General features: G+C 37.0%; 1 protein-coding gene across 1 annotated transcript in view; it reads left to right on the top strand.

The window, feature by feature from the left end:
• Positions 1-6,195: 6,195 nt before the first annotated feature.
• KIF13B (kinesin family member 13B) overlaps positions 6,196-20,173 on the top strand; it is a 192,824-nt gene continuing 178,846 nt past the window's right edge. The window contains 2 exon segments of the mRNA XM_014546454.1: positions 6,196-6,253; positions 9,236-9,329. Coding sequence (XP_014401940.1) covers positions 6,196-6,253; positions 9,236-9,329 — 152 coding nt within the window.

Here is a 20,173-nt window from a genome sequence, read left to right as displayed (position 1 = left end):
TGAAAAGTATGGTCACTGGTGCATGCAGCGTCCCAGATTGTGAGGGATGTCCGACTGCCAGTTTAGGCCCGTGCAGGAATTTTGTGCACCAGGCCTCTAGTTATGAATAATACTGCTATGAACATTTGTATGTTTTTCTGTAGGTGCATATTTCCATTTCTCTTGGGTATTTATATCCATAGAAGTGGAATTGCTGGGTCCTATAGTAACTCCAACTTTTAAGGAACTGTTAAATTATTTTCCAAAGTGACTGCACCATTTTGCAATCTCCTAAACGGTATGAAGTTTCGTTTTTCCATGTCCATACCAACACTTGTTCTTGTCTCTCTTTTTGATTATTGCCTTCCTAGTGGGCGTGAAGTGGTATCCCACTGGGGTTTTGATTTGTATTTCCTCAATGTCTAATGATATTGAGCACAGTTTAATGTGTTTACTAGTCATATGCATATATTTGGATAGATCTCTATTCAAACCCTATTTTTAAAATTGTCTCTTTATTATTGAGCTGTAAGACCTTTTTATACATTCTAGATATCTGGAGCTCAGAGTCTGAGACTCCCCCCTGACCGAAAACGACAACCGCGCTCTCAGCCACCAGCCCGCTTTGCGCGCGCACCTCCGCACCTGAGTATTTTCCACACTGCGCCTCCTCTGAGCCTCGGTGTGCTGTTATTTTTCCTTCTAGTTGAAGAGTCTCTCCTCAGCCAGCCTTCCTGCGGTTCTGGGTGATGTCCGTTCCGTCTTTTAGTTGTATTTTTGAAGTGGTTGTTTGCGGCAGCAGTCTGCGGTGTTTACCTATGCCGCCATCTTGGTTCTCCGCCTTTTCATTCTCTTAATGGTGTCCTTTGAAGCACAGAGTTTTTCATTTTGATGTGGTCCAGTCCAGTTATCTATTTTTTCTTCTGTTGCTTATGCTTTTTTTAAAACTATTTTTTATTATTATTAATTTATTTTTAATCCTCACCCGAGGATATTTTTCCATTGATTTTTAGAGAGAGTGGAAGAGAGAGGGAAAGATAGAGAGAAACATTGATGAGAGAGAAACACATCAATTGGTTGCCTCCTGCATGCGCCCTGACCAGGGCCTGGGCCAGGGAGGAGCCTGCAACTGAGGTACATGCCCTTGTCGGAATAGAACCTGGGACCCTTTGGTCCACAGGCTTTATCCACTGAGCCAAACCAGCTAGGGCTATGCTTTTTTTTTTTATTGTCTAAAGTTTTACATGTGTCTCCTTTTCCCCCCCGATTAACCCCTCCCTTCCTAGCCATTCCCACCCTGGGCCAGCCCCCACTGCCCCAGTGTCTGTGTCCATTGGTTATGCTAATATGCATGCATACTGTTGCTTATGCTTTTGATGTATCTAAGAAACCATTACCTAATCCAGGGTCACATGGATTTATGCCTATGTTTTCTTCTAAGCGTTCTATAATTTTAGCTCTTACATTTAGTTCTTTGATCCGCTTGAAGTTAATTTTTCAATGTGGTGTGAGATAGAGGTCTGGTTTTATTCTTTTTTAAAAAATATATTTTATTGATTTTTTACAGAGAGGAAGGGAGAGAGATAAAGAGTTAGAAACATCCATGAGAGAGAAACATTGATCAGCTGCCTCCTGCACACTCCCTACTGGAGATGTGCCCGCAACCAAGGTACATGCCCTTGACCAGAATCGAACCTGGGACCTTTCAGTCCACAGGCCGACGCTCTATCCACTGAGCCAAACTGGTTACGGCTGGGTTTATTCTTATAAATGTGCATATCCAGTTGTCGAAAAGACTATACTTTTCCCATTGGATTGTCTTGGTACCCTTGTTGAAAATCAGTTGACCATAAATGTGACTATAGATTTCTGGATTCTCAGTTCTATTTAATGACTTATATGTCTATTCTTATGTTAATACCATACTGTTTTGATTACTGTAGCTTTGTAGTGAGTTTGAAATTAGTGAGTGTAGTCTTTCTGTTTTGTTCTGCTTTTTTAAGATTGTTTAGCCTATCCTGGTTTTGCCTTATAAGTTTTTAAATACCTATTTTATAGCCTTCTGAAGCTGATTAGTTTCTTGAATATATACATTTTATATTTTGGGCCACATAGATTATTTTAATTATTTTCATACTATAAATTCTATTCCCCATATCAGCCATCATGTCTCAGATCTTTCTTCATTCCTCAGCCTTTTCTTTAGCCATATTAGAGCTTATTTATATTTTATATTTAGTGAATAGATTTTTTATGTTCACTGGTAAAAACATAAAAGTAGGTTATTAGGATATTTTATATATATCTCTTACTGGAAAGCAAAACATCAGTTTGCTTTTTATGTATGGGCATCAGGTAATTTTGTTTCTCCCTAGGTCATTGGGCCTTAAGGGGGTCCCAAGCAGCCTATAAGTATAGTAAAGAAGTGTAAGTCATATTCCTTATGCTGCCAATAATAATATTACATTCCACTTGGGAAAACAAGTCCGTTATACATGAAATATTAACGATGAATGTTTTGTTTATATGAGCATGCATAGACATGTAAAAGTATTAGGAATATGACACAAATTAGTTGGAAATAGAACCGTATATAGCATGCAAGATTTGCAATTTAATTAAAATGTGAGTCTTATAAATAAGTTACTCTCTTTTAAAAATCGTGAATTTAAGAGTAAGTTATAGTTAGCTTTTTAGGAACGTAACTGGAAGGCAAAAGGAGGTACATTTATATTTCTGAGTAGTAGGTTTATTTTGAAAATAATTATTAATTTTCTGGAGAATTAGAAAAGCAGAGTACTAAATAGGCAACTCAGAATTATGTTGTCCACACTGAGAATGATGCAGGTCTCAGATGAAACATGAGTTATGTAAAGGGAGTCTCCCAGGTCCTGCCCATCTTTTACTATGATGTCATTGGGGAATGAGCCATAGCTGATTTATGCATTGAAGAAAGACTTGTTTCAAATTATTGTTCACTTTGCAAGGTGACTAATTTGCTGGCTGAATAAGCTGAATTGTCAGCTGTACATATTTTAATATTCAAGTTGAGGAACTTGACCTAGAAAGGGATCCTGTTTGGGAAATAATGTGGAATCTTTAACATCAGTGAAGTAAATTTTTCTTTCTTTCTTGTAAGGACACGTGGATACATCAAAGCATTCATGGTTTGAGTAGTATAAATAAAATTTGATTAGTTGTAACATAAACTTATAGTACTACTTAACGTTAAGATCACTCTGTTTTTTATTGGTTTCCAGACATAGTGCTAATTAAATCCCAATTTTATTATTTTAGGTTTCCCTAGGAATGAATTGTTGTCCATGTTTTACTTACTATAATAATGATGAATATTTGGTGCTAATTTTTTTATTGTGGTAAAGTACCGATAGCATAAAATTTACCACCTTAAACCATTTTTTAAAACCTTCACCAGAGGATATTTTTTCCATTGATTTCTAGAGAGAGTGGAAGAGAGGGAGCAGGGAAAAAGAGAGAGAGAGATAGAGAGAGAGAGAGAGAGAGAGAGACCTCGATTGGCTGCCTCCCGCATGCACATCCTGCTGGGGCTGGGGAACCTGCAACCAAGCTACATGTCCTTGACTGGGAATCGAACCCGTGTCCCTTGGGTCCTTGGGCCGACATTCTAACCACTGAGCAAAACCGGCAAGGGTCTTAAACCATTTTTAAGTGTACAGTTCAGTGACATTAAGTACATTCACATTGTTGTGTAATCATTACCACTTTTCATCTTTAGAACATTTTTTATCTTGTGAAAACTGAAACTCTGTACTCATGAATCATTAACTCCCCATTGCCCCCTCAGCTCACCCCCTGGCAACTACCATCCAGCTTTCTATCTCTATGAATTTGACTACTCTAGGCACCTCATATAAGTGGAATCATACAATATCCGTCCTTTTGTAACTGCTTGTTGCACTTAGTACAATGTCTTCAAGGTTCGTTCGTGTTTTAGCAGAATTTTGTTCCTTTTTAAGGTTTAATATATTCTGTTAAATCAGTGGTTCTCAACCTTCTGGCCCTTTAAATACAGTTCCTCATGTTGTGACCCAACCATAAAATTATTTTCGTTGCTACTTCATAACTGTAATGTTGCTACTGTTATGAATCCTAATGTAAATATCTGATATGCAGGATGGTCTTAGGTGACCCCTGTGAAAGGGTTGTTCGACTGCCAAAGGGGTCTCGACTCACAGATTGAGAACCGCTGTGTTAAATGTATATCACATTTTGTTTATTCATTTATTCATCAATGGTCATTTGGGTTGCTTCCACCTTTTGGCTATTGTGAATAATGATGCTATGAACATGGGTGTACTTCAGTGCTATTTTTGTAAAGGCAGTGAATAGCAGCTAACCCTTATCTTTTTAAGTATTGTTCCAAACAAAGAGGAAGATGCTTATCTTTTGGATTTTGGTGGTGGTGTTTTTTTAAATTTAAAAGAAATTTAAAATTCAGATTAAGGCCCAAATTTGTTACTGCTATTTAATCACTGTTTTGCTTTCTAAGCCATATAGAGCAAGAAGTTTTTTTAAAAATATATTTTTATTAATTTCAGAGTGGGAGAGAGAGAGAGAAACATCAGCGATGAAAGAGAATCATTGAATGGCTACATGCCCCGCATAGGGGATTGAGCCAGCAACCTGGGCAATGCCCTGACCGGAATTGAACTGTGACCTCCTGGTTTATAGGTCGATGCTCAACCACTGAACCACACCAGCCTGGTGAGCAAGAAGTTTTTTCATGGAAAAAAATGTCATACTTAGAATCTTATAGCCATATAATTTAATTCAACCAGCCAGTAGCATTTGATGGGATTCTCACTATAGCATTTTATATTAAAACTAGAGGCCTGGTGCACAAAATTCACGCATTTGGGGGGTGGGGAGGTCCTTCAGCCTGGCCTGCGCCCTCTCGCAGTTTGGGAGCCCTTGGGGGCCTAAGCTGTCAGTCGGACATCCTTAGCGCTGCAGAGGTGGGAGAGGCTCCTGCCACTGCCTCTGTGCTCGCCAGCCATGAGCCTGGCTTCTGGCTGAGAGGCGCTCCCCCTGTGAGAGTGCACTTACCACCAGGGAGCAGCTCCTGCGTTGAGCATCTGCCCCTTGGTGGTCAGTGCACGTCATAGCGACTGGTCGTTCCGCCATTCGGTCGATTTGCATATTAGTCTCTTATTATATAGGATGCTGTCATATACCTGACCCTTAAACTCTCTTCAAATCTCACTGATTTCTTAGCTTGGATGTTTGTATCCTAGACATTCCACCTATATTCTAAACAGTCTTGTGAAAAGCCTTCTCTTAATATCTATGTATCAGTCAACAGAGCTGGGGTGTGAATTTTGTTTGATAATGAAAACTGAGCTAATAAAGAAGTAAAGATAGTTGTTTACATTTTAAAGGCTACCTTTGATGTAAGTTAGATGTAGGGACATTTGTAAGTATTGCACTCTTGAGGACAAATTGATTTTAGGTTGGATATATTAGTTATTAGGCAATTCTTTGTATTATATAGGATTTTCCATGGGTTGATTGGTTCCTTTATCATGCCATTTAATACTTACAAATTATTGATTGTATCAAATGATGTCATGAAGGGGAGAAGGAAAGAGCTGTGAAGAGGACAGAGAAAAGCATACAAATATTGCAGAAAAAAAGTTTGGATTTCTTCTCAATTCAAATCATTTGAAATGAAGGCAGAACACTACTTTGTGTGTGTGTGTGTGGGGGGGGAGGTTATTTTATTTATAGTTTTTCAGGCATTCGTTCTAGATATATACTTATGCATACAGGACTATACATGCAGCTCCTTTGCTCAGACCAAATGTTCTTGCAAGAAACTAATAACCAACCTTGTGGTGAGGGGTGAGATAGTAGATTCTGAGTCACAGTACAGTTTCCGGAGAGTTGATAATGCATTTATTATAATACAGATTTGACTGTAAGGGGCCAGCCAATACAGTGTGCTCAGCCAATACTTTTGTTCCTTTTTAAAAGTTCAATAATATTCTGTTAAATGTATATGTGTGAGCATACCATTAAGGGCTAGTATTAACAAAGTATGATCATAGCAAACTTTGTTGAGCTCTGGGCCTAAGGAAAAGGAATAAGTGAAATTGAATGTTTGAAAAGTTTTTGCAGTATGTCTGAGACTTTCTTGCCACATTTCTGGTAGAGTGAATTTAACACAAAGCATTAATGCTAATTGACTATGGTGGAACATACGCCTTTTTGGTGGTTAGTCTTCTACACCTAGGTAAAACATAACTCTGATGTTTTCCTTTCATTTCTCTTTGCCTGAAAACGTTTTGGGAAAAAAAAAAGCACTAAATTTTTTGTGCTTCTAAGATATCTTTGAGAACTAATGAAAAATAACTGATACAACATAAGTTGGCAGGCACAGAGAGGGAAATTTTTTTTCATTTGTCTCAATTATACAAGTTAAAAAAAAGGGAGAAATAAATGACATTTCCTGGCAGTGGAAATACTTTACAGTTATAATGATAATGCGATATTTGGCCAAGGTTCTTTGGGAAATACAAAATGACTCTAATGTAGTACAGCTCCTTTCTTAGATCAGATTTTTGGGTAGTGAAGATAAGGCAGACAGAAAGTTTCATACTTTGGGTCAGAAAAATATAAGAATATAAAAATATGACACCATAAACATAGCATATATGTAAAAAAAAAAGCTTTAGTAAGGTATAATTTGCACATTATATAATTCATCCATGCAGTGGTTTTTATTATGCTTATGCTAGTTGTGCAACTGTCAGCATAATCAATTTTAGTATGTGTTTATCACCCCCAATAGAAAACCATATCTTCTAGCAGTCACTCTCCCCATCTAGGCATTCACTAGTCTATTTGCTGTCTTTATTTGCCTATTCTGGACATTTGAAATAAATGGAATCATACAATATGTGGTCTCTTGTGACTGGCTTCTTTCACTTAGCACAAGCTTCATCCATGTTGTACTATGTATCTGTACTTATTTCTTTTAATTGCCAGATAATGTTCCATTTTGTGGATATACCACCTTTATCCATTCACTAGTTGATGGACAGTTGGGTTGTTTCCACTTTTTGCCTATTATGAATAGCCATATAATACTGTTATGAACATTCATGTACAGACTCTTGCATGGACAAAGGTTGTCATTTCTCTTGGGTATATATCTAGGATTGGGAATTGCTGGGTCATATGCTAATTCTATGTTTAACTTTTGAGGAACTGCCAGGCTATTTTCCAAAGTGACTGCACTATTTTACATTCCCATCAGTACTATTTGAAGGTTCCATTTTCCCCCAAGTCCTTGTTATTTATTATCTGTCTTTTTAATTATAGTTATGCTAGTGGTGTGAACTGGTATCTCATTATGGTTTTGATTTGCATTTCCCCAGTGTCTAATGATGCATCTGTGCTTATTGCCCATTTTGTATCTTTTTTGGAGAGAAGTCTATTCAGATCCTTTGCCTATTTAAAAATTGGGTTATTTTTATTATTATTATTGAGTTGTAAGAGTTCTTTCTATTGTCTGATGTAAGTTCATTATTAAGTATATGGTTGACAGATTGTTTCTTGATTCTGTGGGTTGTCTTTTTACTCTCTTGATGGTGTGTGTCCTTTGAAGCACAAAGGTTTTTCATTTTGATGTGGTCCAATTTATCTGTTTTTTCTTTTGTTGCTTGTGCTTTTGGCGTCTAAGAACCATCACGTAACCCCAAGTCATGTGGAATTACCCTTATGTTTCCTTCAAAGAGTTTTATAGTTTTAGCTCTTACATTTATATCTATGATCTATTGGAGTTAATCTTTGTGTATGAATTAGGAAGGAATCTGACTTCATTCTTTTGCATGTGGATATCCAGTTTCCAGCACCATTTGCTGAAGAGACTATATTTTCCCCATTGAATGGTCTTGACACTATTGTCAAAATCATTTGGCTGTAAATATGAAAGTATATTTCTGGATTCTCTGTTCCATTTATCTGTTTATCCTTCTATTCTTATGTTATTGTGTATGAATTAGGAAGGAATCTGACTTCATTCTTTTGCATGTGGATATCCAGTTTCCAGCACCATTTGCTGAAGAGACTATATTTTCCCCATTGAATGGTCTTGACACTATTGTCAAAATCATTTGGCTGTAAATATGAAAGTATATTTCTGGATTCTCTGTTCCATTTATCTGTTTGTCCTTCTATCCTTATGTTAGTACCACACTGTCTTGATTACTGTAGTCTATAGTAAGTTTGAAATTGATGAATATAGCCTTTCTACTTTGTTTTTCTTTTTTAAGATTGTTTTGGCTATTCTGGATCTCATGCATTTTCATATAGATTTTAGGATCAGCTTGTTAATTTTTGAAATAGGAAAAAAAAAAGCCAGCTGGAATTTTGATAGGAATTGCCTTGAATCTTGCAGCCCAATTTGGGGAGTATTACCATCTTAATGGTATTAATTCTGTTGATTCATAAACATAAATGTCTTTCCAATTGTTTAAATCTTTAATTTCTTTGAAACAATGTTTTAGAATTTTCAGTGTACATGTCTTGCACTTCTTTTCAATTTATCCTTTAGTGTTTAAATCTTTTTTTATGGTAGTATAAATGAAATTGTTTTCTTAACTTTATTTTTGGATTTTTCATTGCTGGTGTATAAGGAACACTAGTGATTTTTGTATATTGATTTTTATTCTACAATTTCTCAGAACTTGTTTATTCCAGTAGTCTTTTAGTACATTTCTTAGGATTTTCTGTAAACAAGATCATATCATCTGCAAATAGAGATAGTTTTACTTTTCTCTAATCTGGGTGCCTTTTATTTGTTTTTCTTGTCTAACTGCCCTGACTAGAACCTCTAGTACAATATTGAATGGAAGTTGCAATAGTAGACATCATTGTCTTATTCCTGATATTAGAGGGTAAACCGTGCAGTCTTTCACCATTAAGTATGATGTTAGCTGTCGTTTTTTGTGTGTTTTTTTTCTGGTGCCCTTGACTGGAATCGAACCTGGGACCCTTCAGTTCACAGGCCGACGCTCTATCCATTGAGCCAAACCAGTCAGGGCTAGCTGTAGTTTTTTGTAAATGCCCTTTATCAGGTTGAAGAAGTTTCCTTCTATTCCTAGTTTGTTGAATGTGTTTATCACGAAAGAGTGTTGAATTTTTGTCAAATGCTTTTTCTGAAATAAATTACTTTAAAAATGACTATTTTCCCTTTTTTTTTCATTTACAGAAATTGACTTGCATACCAAATGTGTGGTGGATGTAGATGCAAACAAGGTTATTCTTAATCCTGTAAATACTAATCTTTCCAAAGGAGATGCCCGGTAAGTTAAGAAACAGTGTTACGATTAATGGGTTTTTAAATGACTGAAAGCAACAATGGCTACTGAATTGAGTTCATCTTATCAAATATCAAATGCTTACTGTGTAGAGACATATTGCTGTCAAGTTGAAGAGATGAGATCTATAATATGCAATGACTATACCAGAATGAGTTCTTTAGATTATATTAGAAGCTCAGAGAAGAGAGCTTAGATTAGATGCTGAAGTAACTGAGGAAGGCTTCTTCTTGAAGGAGATGGTGCTGGCTGGAGGATTAAGTAAGATGTATATGGGAAGAAGTGTGGTAGAAGGGAAGGCTTTTAGGTTGTTCCTCAGTTCAGGTTGCTTTTACTTCTGTTAGTTTGAATCTTATGTGTCCATCAGCCATGTCAAGTGCTGCCTTTTCCTGAAGGCATTCCTGCAGTCCTCATTTTTTATTTTATTTTTATTTTGAGAGTATGCTTATTAAAGCTGGGTACAGTGAAACCAGGAAGGGCTTAGGATAGAAGAAGCAACAGGAGAGAGCCCAGGCGGGGCTGCTTTGGCCTCTAGAAATGTTATAGGAAAGAAATGAGCCAAGGAGGCTGCTTTCAGCTCATTGGAGAGTCAGCGAAAAGGGGGCATTGGGGACAGGTTCAGGGGGTTAGCCCAGGACGAGCTGCTGCTGCCCACTGCCCCCTGGTTGCAAGTCTCATGGGGCCTATGGGAAAGGAGAGGGGGTAAGGAAAGGCATAGATGTGCTCCTGGGAGGGAGAGCACACTCAGTGATTCTTTGTTAAATTTCTGTGAGCTGTAACCTCTACTACCTAATTTAATTATTATGTCTTGTTTTGGATTGTTCATTGTAGGTCTCCAGTAGATGTTAAGGTCTTGGAGGGAAGGGACTCTGTCAAGACTTGAGGAAGAATACTTGAGTATTGCTTTTGGACTTGGATCATTGTATGAACAAGAGGGAGGGCAAGAAGGTGTAAAGAAAGTGAAGCGGGGGAAGAAGGAAGGGATTAATGTGTGTTTTTTCCTCAGTAAATGCAGGGAAATTAATTTAATTAAAGAAACTGGGATTAGATTACAGTGGGGCCTTGACTTACGAGTGTCCCGACTAACGAGTTTTTCGAGATACGAGCTGTCTCTCAGCCGATTTTTTGCTTTGAGTTGCGAGCTAAAATTCGGGTTACAAACCAGCTTCAGATACCCCACCGCTAGTTGGCGCAGCGAACATCACAGTGAATGCCACAACATCAGCCCAGCATCACGTGTCTCACTCGTTCACTTTTTGATTTGACATACGAGTAATTTGAGTTACAAGCTCTGTCACGGAACGAATTAAACTCGTAAGTCAAGGCCCCACTGTATAGAATATCTTGAAAGCAGATCAGGAAATTTGGCCTATATTTTTTTGGGTAAGATGTTACTTTTGACAGTTTTTGAATAATGTGATTAATGAGGTGGATTAGGAAAAGGTGTCAGTTGGCAATGTAGAGAATGGGTCAAAGTGGGGGAAAGACTGGCTTTTTACAGCAATTAGCTATATCACAAATGTTTTTGTATTGACCTTGGGAGTGGAGAGCACAGGTTAGAGAGACAGCGCCTGGCATGATGCTTTGCACAAAGTAGGTACTTTATAAGTACTTGTAGAAAAAATGTTATATGTGGAGATACATGCACCATAAATGTTCTTTGGAGCTGAGTTTAATTGAGTTGACAAAAGCACTGGAGTCAGAAAATCTGAAATCGAATCCTTACTTAACTAAGTTATTGTAGCTAGTTACTTTAAACTTTTCTGAGCCTCATCTGTGTGATGCCTGCCTTACCTGTCTCAGGTGTTTTCTGAAGATCAAATTAGTGATTGTTAAAGTGCTTTGTAAAAGTGTCCTACAAATGGTCAGCTTTGTTGTTATTGATGTAGAGATATTTCTTCAGCATCTCTAGAGTGCGGATACTATCAGATATGCTATTATTAGAGTGTGAAGGGTATAGATGTATCAGAAATGATATTGGGATTTTGAGCCTGCCAGTTGAATGACCTTTTTTGTCCTGAGTATTCATTGAAATTATTAATTTTGGGGGCTGTTTATTGCTGTTAGACTTTTTAATCTGTAGACTGTTGTTTTATTTGGAAATGTGGGCACCTCTGAACAAACTTGGCATTAACTTATGGTAGAAAGAGTTTGGGCTTTATACATAGACTGACTTGGATTCCAATTCTGGCTTTGCCAATTGCTAGCATGGTTATCTACCTATGTACCTTGTTGCATAACCAGTTGCCTCAGAAGCCTAGTAGCTAAAACAACCATAATCATTTAATATCTTGTGATTTCTGTGGGTCAGGAGTTCAGACAGGGCACAGTGGGAATTGTCTCTGCCCCATGCTGTCTGGGGCCTAGCTGGAAGACTTGCAGGCTGCGGGCTGGAATCATCTGGATGAGGTTCGGTTACCCACGTCTGGTAATTGATGCTGCTTGTTGGCTGGAGATGTCACTGGGGCAGTGGGCAGAGCACCTACTCACAATCTGGGGGCAGGTTCCAAGAGCAGGCATCTCGAGAGAGAGAGAAAGCCAGGTGGAAGCAGTATTGTTTTCTATGTCCCAACCTTGAGAGTCATGCATCGTCACTTCTGTCACATTTTTTTGCTCAAGGCTGGTATAAAAATACATGGTTTGAAGAAGAGGAAACAGACTCATCTCTCAATGTAGGAACTTCAGCGTCACATAATAAAAACAGTTGGCCTGGGATACGTCTTATTATGGCTGTCTGCCACAAGGTTGTCATAGTATCTACCTGATAAGGTTGTTGTTAGAATAAAATAAGCGCATAGAACTTAAAAAAAAAAAAGATTTTCTTTACCTTTGAGATCTTTAAATCTCAGAGATTTTTGCAAGAATTAAATAGCACTTTTTGGTTCCATAGAATATCTTGCGTAGTTCTTTTTTTTCCCCATATGAAAAAACAAATTGAGTGTTACTCAGTGCTTCAGAGTACCATCTGATGAAAAATTTAACAGCGACAGTTTTTAATAAAGTTGGTATGTAATGGTTTTTGTTTTTTGTTTTTAAGTATATATTTTTATTGATTTCAGAGAGGAAGGGAGAGGGAGAGAGAGGTAGAAACATCAATGATGAGAGAGAATCATCAATCGGCTGCCTCTTGCTCACCCCAGACTGGGGATTGAGCCCACAACCTAGGCATGTGCCCTGACTGGGAATCGAACCGTGACCTCCTGGTTCATAGGTTGACGCTCAACCACTGAGCCATGCCAGCCAGGCTGTAATGGTTTTTGTTGAAGTAGTGTTAAGAAGCACAGCTTTTTAAAAAAACAGCTTTTATTGAAGTATCTAATATACATATAGAAAAGTGCATATAATCTGATGAATTTTTGTTAAACATACTCTGATAAACAAACACCCAGATATAAAACAAGAACATGACTAGTATGACAAAAAACCACCTCATGAGAAGTGCTTTTCCTTTTAACGTAATATCAAGGTGAAACGAGAAATGTAGAAATTTTGGAATGTAGCAGTTCAGTGGTATATGTTCACTTTATAACAGTTGAGGAAAAATAGGAAAGCACAAATTAAAAGCTATTTTATATGATATGGAATTAATTATAGTTTAGTTTGTAGAATGACTGATAACCCATAAAACAAGTTATGGTTTTATAACGGCTGTACTTGTAGCTAGAGAGCCAGGGATTTGAAATTAACATGTAAGTAATTTGAGTCAGTTTGAGTCACTCGTCACAAAGGCTCAAATTAATATTTTTCCTTTAAAAGCTACAATATCCTTTCTTTTGAATAGCATCCAATTCTATTAATCTAAGACTGTCACTAATTTTATATGTATACTTAACAGCTAAAGTTAACCATTTCCAGTTTAACAGCTTAATCATGAGGATTTGGGAAACATTTTTGCTATGATATATATGGGATTTCAAAACTGTTTTGAAAAATAAATACTTAAAATTCAGAAAATTGATAGTACAAGGCTAATTGAGATTAAGATGCTGACTTTGGTGGCAGGTTTGATTCCTGATCAAGGCACATAACTGGGTTGCGGGTTCAATCCTCAGTTGCAGCTCATGTGGGAGGCAGCCGAGCCATGTTTCTCTCTCACATCAATCTCTCTGTCTCTCTTTGTGTCTGTTTCTCTCTTTCTCTCTCCCCATCCCCACCTTCCCCTTCCTCTCTCTAAAAGTCAATTAATAAAATAAAATAAAATGCTGACTTTGGCACCAGACATCCTGGGTTGAATCCCAGCCACACTACTTAACGTGTGTGATATGGAGCAAGTCACTTAATTGTCCTCCACCTCAGTTTATTCATCTGTAAAGTAGAGATTATAATAGTACCTGCCAATAGATTGTTATGAAGATTAAACTGGTTAAAATATGTAAAATTGCAGTGCCTATTTATTTATAATAAACCATATATAAATATCAGCTATTATTTGGGTATTATTGTTATTTTTATTATGACCTGTATTTAAGCTGTAGTCCATGGTATGTTTAGTGAGCTAGATATAACTTCCTAAAGGAAGTAAAATTTTTTTAAACCAAAGTGTATTCAATACTTAAATATACATGCCCACCAAGAAATTACCTAGCTCTATAAAAATTCCAGCTTTGCAAAGTCAGAAACTATTTGTCTAGTTTGCTCAAAGTTGATGAGGCTCTTAGGGATTAAAATGCCAGCTGTTACAGAGATAGGATCCTTTATTTTATGTTTACAGTAAATAAAATATTAATCCTTGCAATCTGGGCTTTTCTTCTTAGTATCAGCTAACTTGGGAAACCAGGTCAAAACATTGCTTGTGAATATGGGTAAGAACAAAGGGACATTTTATCAAATGCTGAAAAGATTAAGGATGAACTCTTTTATTCCACAGCACGCAATTTGAACACTCTAGTGTGTGTTGAAACATGCCAGAGCAGTCCTTTTCTTATACATATAGTACTCAATACACACTGCTAGATTTGATCTATTTATTTTCTCATGCACAGGTACACTGCTTATACCACTGCTAGTACAATTAAATGCCTTTTTGGAATTACCTCTTTGTCCTGCATCAAATTAGTGTTCTAAGTTGGTCCTTGGGGTTTTCCAAATCTTTGTCAGCAATGTATGTACAATCATCTTTTAAAAGACTAATTAATTATCTATTCTTAGTAGATTTTTACAAGTGTAATTCTCAATGTGTGGTTCTTAGCATTTGGAGTCCTTTTTGTAACTAGTTAGAATAGTACCTTAATGTAGAACACAGCCCTTTTAAGTAACAAAGTAAATCCTTAAACTTATTTTGTTTGAATATCTTAAAACATATGAATATTTTATCCTATAATAAAATGTTAATGCTAGTTAGCCTATCACCATGATAGGACAAAATATATTTTCTTTTTAACTTTATTTAAATTTTTTTTTCCTTTTTATTGAATTTGTTGGAGTAACACTAGTTAATAAAATTATACAGGTTTCAGGTGCACAATTCTATAATACATCATCTGTACATGGTTTTGTGTGTTCACCACCCCAAAGCAAGTCTCCATCCATCACCATTTATCCCCCCTATACCCTCCTCCACCCCCCACCCCCCTGCAATGGCTCTTAAATCTTCCACCCAGAGGTGGTATGTGTCTCTTCTGTTTGCTTAGAATTCATTGGCCGGAGGAGGTCACATGACCAGACCTATCTTTGTGAGTGCCTAGAGGGAGTTTCAAAATAGTTTCTTAGGCCAAGTTTTATCTTCTGCCTTTTGCCTCATTCCTTCCTCTACCCACAAAACAGGCCTTTCCTGTTAATATTGTTTTTTAAAGGGGAGTAAGGAGTGATTTCCCATGGGAAGTGGCAGCCTTCACTTTATGAAACAGTTTTGTTATAAAAGTTATGTATAAGTGAGTTTGGAAATGGGAATGCATTTTCCCATAGGAACCAATAGTCATTTCTAGTAAAAATGCTGTTCTATTAAAAAAGTGACAACTCATATAATCACATTTTTAAACTTTTGATCTATAGCAGAAGTGAGTCATAGCTACTTCCCATTTCATCACACATATTAAAAAATATGTATGTTGAGATTGAACAAGATTAGTAATTTTTACTACTTATTGAGAACATTTTGAAGTGAAAAGTATTTTATTTTTTTGGTGCAGTGTGTGGTAATAAAGAATGCAGTGACTACCTGAAACTAGTATATTTTGGTGTCACTATGCCAAAGGTGTCAAGTTTTACCTACCATTGTTTTTGCACCATTAGTGCAAATATCAACACAGTGAAAAAGGCAAATGTCTTGTATTATGAAAATAGTTTTGACCTCAAGATTCCTGAAAAGCTCTGGGAGGCCCCTAAGAGTTCTCATACCACAATTTGAGAACCACATTTAGAGATTAATCTAATTCATAAACTCTATGGATGTCTTTGGTTTGTTTATTTTTAAACCACTTTATTAAGATACTAGAGGCCAGGTGCACGAATTCATGCAGGGAAGGGGTCTGGCCAGCTCACCCCATTCGGGGCTGATCAGGCGGGGCCAGCCAGGGGGAGGGGGTTGGCCTGCTGGCCCCAGCCCTTGGTCAAACTCCCAGTTGAACTCCTAGTTGAGGGGACAATTTGCATATTAGCCTTCTATTAAGATATAATACACATACCATATAATTCCTTCCTTTAAAGTAAAAAGCAGTTCAGTGGTTTTTTTTAATGTTGCCCCTGACAAAGAAAATACCTGTTGAGAAGGGCTCCTGGTGCTAATTGGGCTGAAATTAAAAACAAAAACAAAAACTAGAGCCTGGCAGCTATTGCTGAATAGGGCCTCTCAGCAAGCTGTGCTTTAGGGAGAAGTCTGCACTAAACTGCCTGCCTCCCTGCACTGTGTTTCTGCCCAGTGAGCAAACCCATATAAAGGAGTTCCTGGAATGTATTTCAATCAATAGGGCTGAGACTTTCCCTGTCTAATTGGAGCTGTGTGGCTATATCCTCAGTAGCATCTTCACCGACCAATTAGAGCAGCTCCATTTTGACCAATCAGGACAGTGCTTTTGGACAAATCAAACTGAGGATTTGGAACCCTCATTTGCATGACAATAGATTAATCAGGGGCCAGGGCCAGGGACTGCTTTCTCTAAGTCAACTCCCTTCTGGCTCAGGGGAGCACACTTTCCCTTTCCAACTACAACTGCATTTTTCCTACCTTGAGCTGAAACCAAAGATGTCTCAGCTCAGCAGAGTGGAGTGGAGTGGAGTCATCTTGGCACACCAGACCAGACTGAGGAGAGGCAGAGCAGAACTGTCTACCCAGAGAGGGGTTGAGAGCCACCTCATCCCGAGGGTCACCTCACAGCCATGCTTTCCACAGCCGTGCTGTTTCATAATTGAAATGCAACATTATTGAGCTGTTTACACTGCATAAAGTCTCCTCCTTTACCGCACCCCAAATTGGGGATTCCTGTTGGCGTTGAATTGGCTAACAACCACAGGTTGACAGACATGTATTTACCGAGTTGTGCAACCAACACCATTATCTAATTTTATGACATTTTAATCACCCTATTAATCTACTTTCTGTCTCTATAGATTTGAGATTTGCCTATTCTGGACATTTCATATAAATGAAATTATATAATTTGTGGCCTTCTGTAATTGGCTTCTTTTACTTAGCATAGTGTTTTTGAGGTTTATCTTTGTTGTAGCATTTATCAGTACATTCTTTTTTATGGTGGAATGTTTCATTGTATTATATTTTCATCAGTTGATGAATATTTGGGTGGTTTCCACTTTTTGACTATTAGGAATAATGCTGCTGTGAACATTTGTGTAAAAGTCTTTGTGTGCACATTTTCTTTTCTGTTAGGTAGGTATCTAGGAGCGGAATTGCTGTGTCATATGGTAACTCCATGCTTAACATTTTGAGTAACTGCCAGCTTGCTTTCCAAAGCAGCCGCACCATTTTATATTTTCACTATCATTGTATGAGGATCCCAATTTCTTTTGCTTTTAAAGAACTCATTGACTGTAAGGAAAATGGTGATGACTAGGGCTAATTGAAGAGTGCATTCAAATTACAGCTAAAAAGCAAAACAAAACATTGTGCTGTCCGAACAAAACAGGTCTTGGCCAGATTCAATCCTAGGCTACTGATTTGGAACCCCAGGTTCTAGTATACTTTTCTATTGAACAGTATTTCTTATAAGGTGTTTAAAAAATGAGCAAAATTTTAACACTATAATATTCCCAAAGGTTTAAAGATTAAAATACTTTTATGTACCTATCACTCATTTTCATAAATCATTACCAATATAATGTAAGCCTTCTGTGAACTGTCAGTTTTAATCCCTTTCCTCTCTACCATAGTTAACCACTTAGCTGAATTTTTTACCTTTCCTTTGAATTTCTTTATTATTTTTTTAAAATGTATTTTTATTGATTTCAGAGAGGAAGGGAGAGGGAGAGAGACAATCATTGATTGGCTGCCTCCTGCACGCCTCCTATGGGGGATCGAGCCCACAACCCGGGCATGTGCCCTTGACTGGAATCAAACACAGAACCTTTCAGTCTGCAGGCTGATGCTCTATCCACTGAGCCAAACCAACTAGGGCTCCCTTGAATTTCTTTGCATTTTCATATATATATTTGCAAATTGTACAATATGTGTACATGAATGCCTTTTTCTAGTAAAGTATCAGATTAGATATGTGACTCAAAAAAGATTGACTGGTCAAAATATAATGCCTGCTTTTTAAAATAAACTTTTTAATTAATCTGTTGATTTTTAGAGAGAGAGGAAGGGAGAAAGAAAGAGAGAAAGGAAGAAACATTGATTTGTTGTTCCACTTATTTATGCAATTCTTGGTTGATTCTTGTATGTGCCTTGACCAGGGATCGAACTCCAACCTTGGCATATCTGACGTGCTAGCCAGCTGAGCTACCCAGCTAGGGCCAATACCTGATTTTTAAAGGCAAAACAAATTGTGTTGAAAGGAACCAAAAATAATATTACAAATTTATTCTGGGAGGAAAGGTAAAAGTTGGTATTTCATCAAATAACCTGTTCCTCCTTTTTTTCTCTTAAAAGACCCAAACAAAACAAAGCCTTTTCCCTTCTAATCTGTTAATTTCAGTATATACCAAGCAAGAGTAGCAGTGATAATTGTTTTAGTGTCAACTCTTTGAAGAGACTCTGGATCAGTGACCCTGTTCAGAAGTAATCATGCTTTAACACCAGAACTGAAACCTTATTTCTTTATACTGAAAGAAATCCTCAGTATAAAGTGCACTTTTCAATCCATTGGTCAGTTAATTCATTTTCTTTTTTACCCTTGTTTTCTATCGTGTGTGTGTTAACACTACAACCATTAATACATTAACTTACTTTCTCTTATAATTCTTTTCTTATTATCTTGCCTCACCAAGTGTAAGATTTTAAGACCAGAATTTTTTGAAGTAGAAAGCATTTGGAGGGTTAGACTTCAAGATCTTAATGAACCTGAACACTGATTTCTGTAGTATTTTGTGAAATGGCCTGTTCTTTGGTATGTGTTAGAGAGATTCTCCAACATGGACAGAATAAGCCATAAATGGCATAGTTATGCAGAGATTTTCAGGTTTTATAGTAATAATATGGTTCTTTCCTCTCCTTCCCATTTGGTTATATTTAACCTAGTGATTAATTGATAAAGTGAAGATTATAACTGCCATTCTAGTGAGAAGAATGTCTGTGATGTGGATCTCAACTAGCACTGTTAGTAAAATCATTACAAATATTTTTATTCCTTCTGATTGTTTACTAGACATCAGTTTAGTCAAGATTATTAGGTATTTAGTGAATGCCTAATATGATCAAACCTTTTTTGGAGGTTCAGAGTACTCTAATTTCTGTACATATCCATTCATGTGTATATATGTATATATTTATTCATATATATATGAATGAATATATATGAATGTATGTATATATATATGCAGAATTAAGTGAGGTTGAACAATGCATATACATTTTTCTTATGAATGTACTGAGTACTGCTACTGAGGGGAGAGCATTATGCCAATAATTGCTTTGAGATATATGAAAGCTGCTTTTAGCCTTCTAAATTAAAAGGTGGATAGAACAGGTCTTGTTTGCAAAATAAATTCAAGACCTACTTATCTTCCAACAGAAAGAAAAGAAGAAGAAGAAGAAGAAATATATGAAGTCTTTTTTAGACTAATTTCTTGTTAGTGGAAGGCATCTTTGGGTCATATTAGATAATGACATTTAAAATTTCTCTACTGCTATACGGATGCTAATTTAGGTCAAGATTTTAATTGAAGGAAGTCATGCAAAATGTAATTATGGTATATACAATAGACCTGTTTGTTCTCTTTGCTGTGAAATGACTTGAGTGAGACTAATAATTCTTCCCAAATAGAATTTACTTCTCTGGAGAATAATATGTGGTATGCTTTAATTTCATAAAGAGGCTCTTCCTAGGGAAGCCTGTCCACCCTGATTATGTCAAAGTAAAGTGGGGAGAGCACTGGTCGATGTACTCAGAAACTTTAGATGACTACGCTTAAAAAATTACCATGACCATTGAGTGTACAAATAATTTACTACTTTTAAAAATATATATTTTTTATTTCAGAGAGGAAGGGAGAGTAGAGAGATTTAGAAATACCAATGATGAGAGAGAATTATTGATCGGCTACCTCCTGCACGCCTCCCACTGGGGAACAAGCCTGTAAACCAGGCATATGTGCCCCAACCAGGAATTGAACCATGACCTCCTGGTCCATAGGTTGATACAGCCTCTCAGACATACCAGCCAGGCTTTCTTTTACTACTTTTAAATATAGTTGTGAAAATGAATCAGGGAGACTCA

This window comes from Myotis brandtii, unplaced genomic scaffold (genome assembly GCF_000412655.1).
Source record: "Myotis brandtii unplaced genomic scaffold, ASM41265v1 scaffold447, whole genome shotgun sequence".
NCBI classification, from domain to species: domain Eukaryota; kingdom Metazoa; phylum Chordata; class Mammalia; order Chiroptera; family Vespertilionidae; genus Myotis; species Myotis brandtii.
This window is presented reverse-complemented; position numbering and strand designations above follow the sequence as displayed.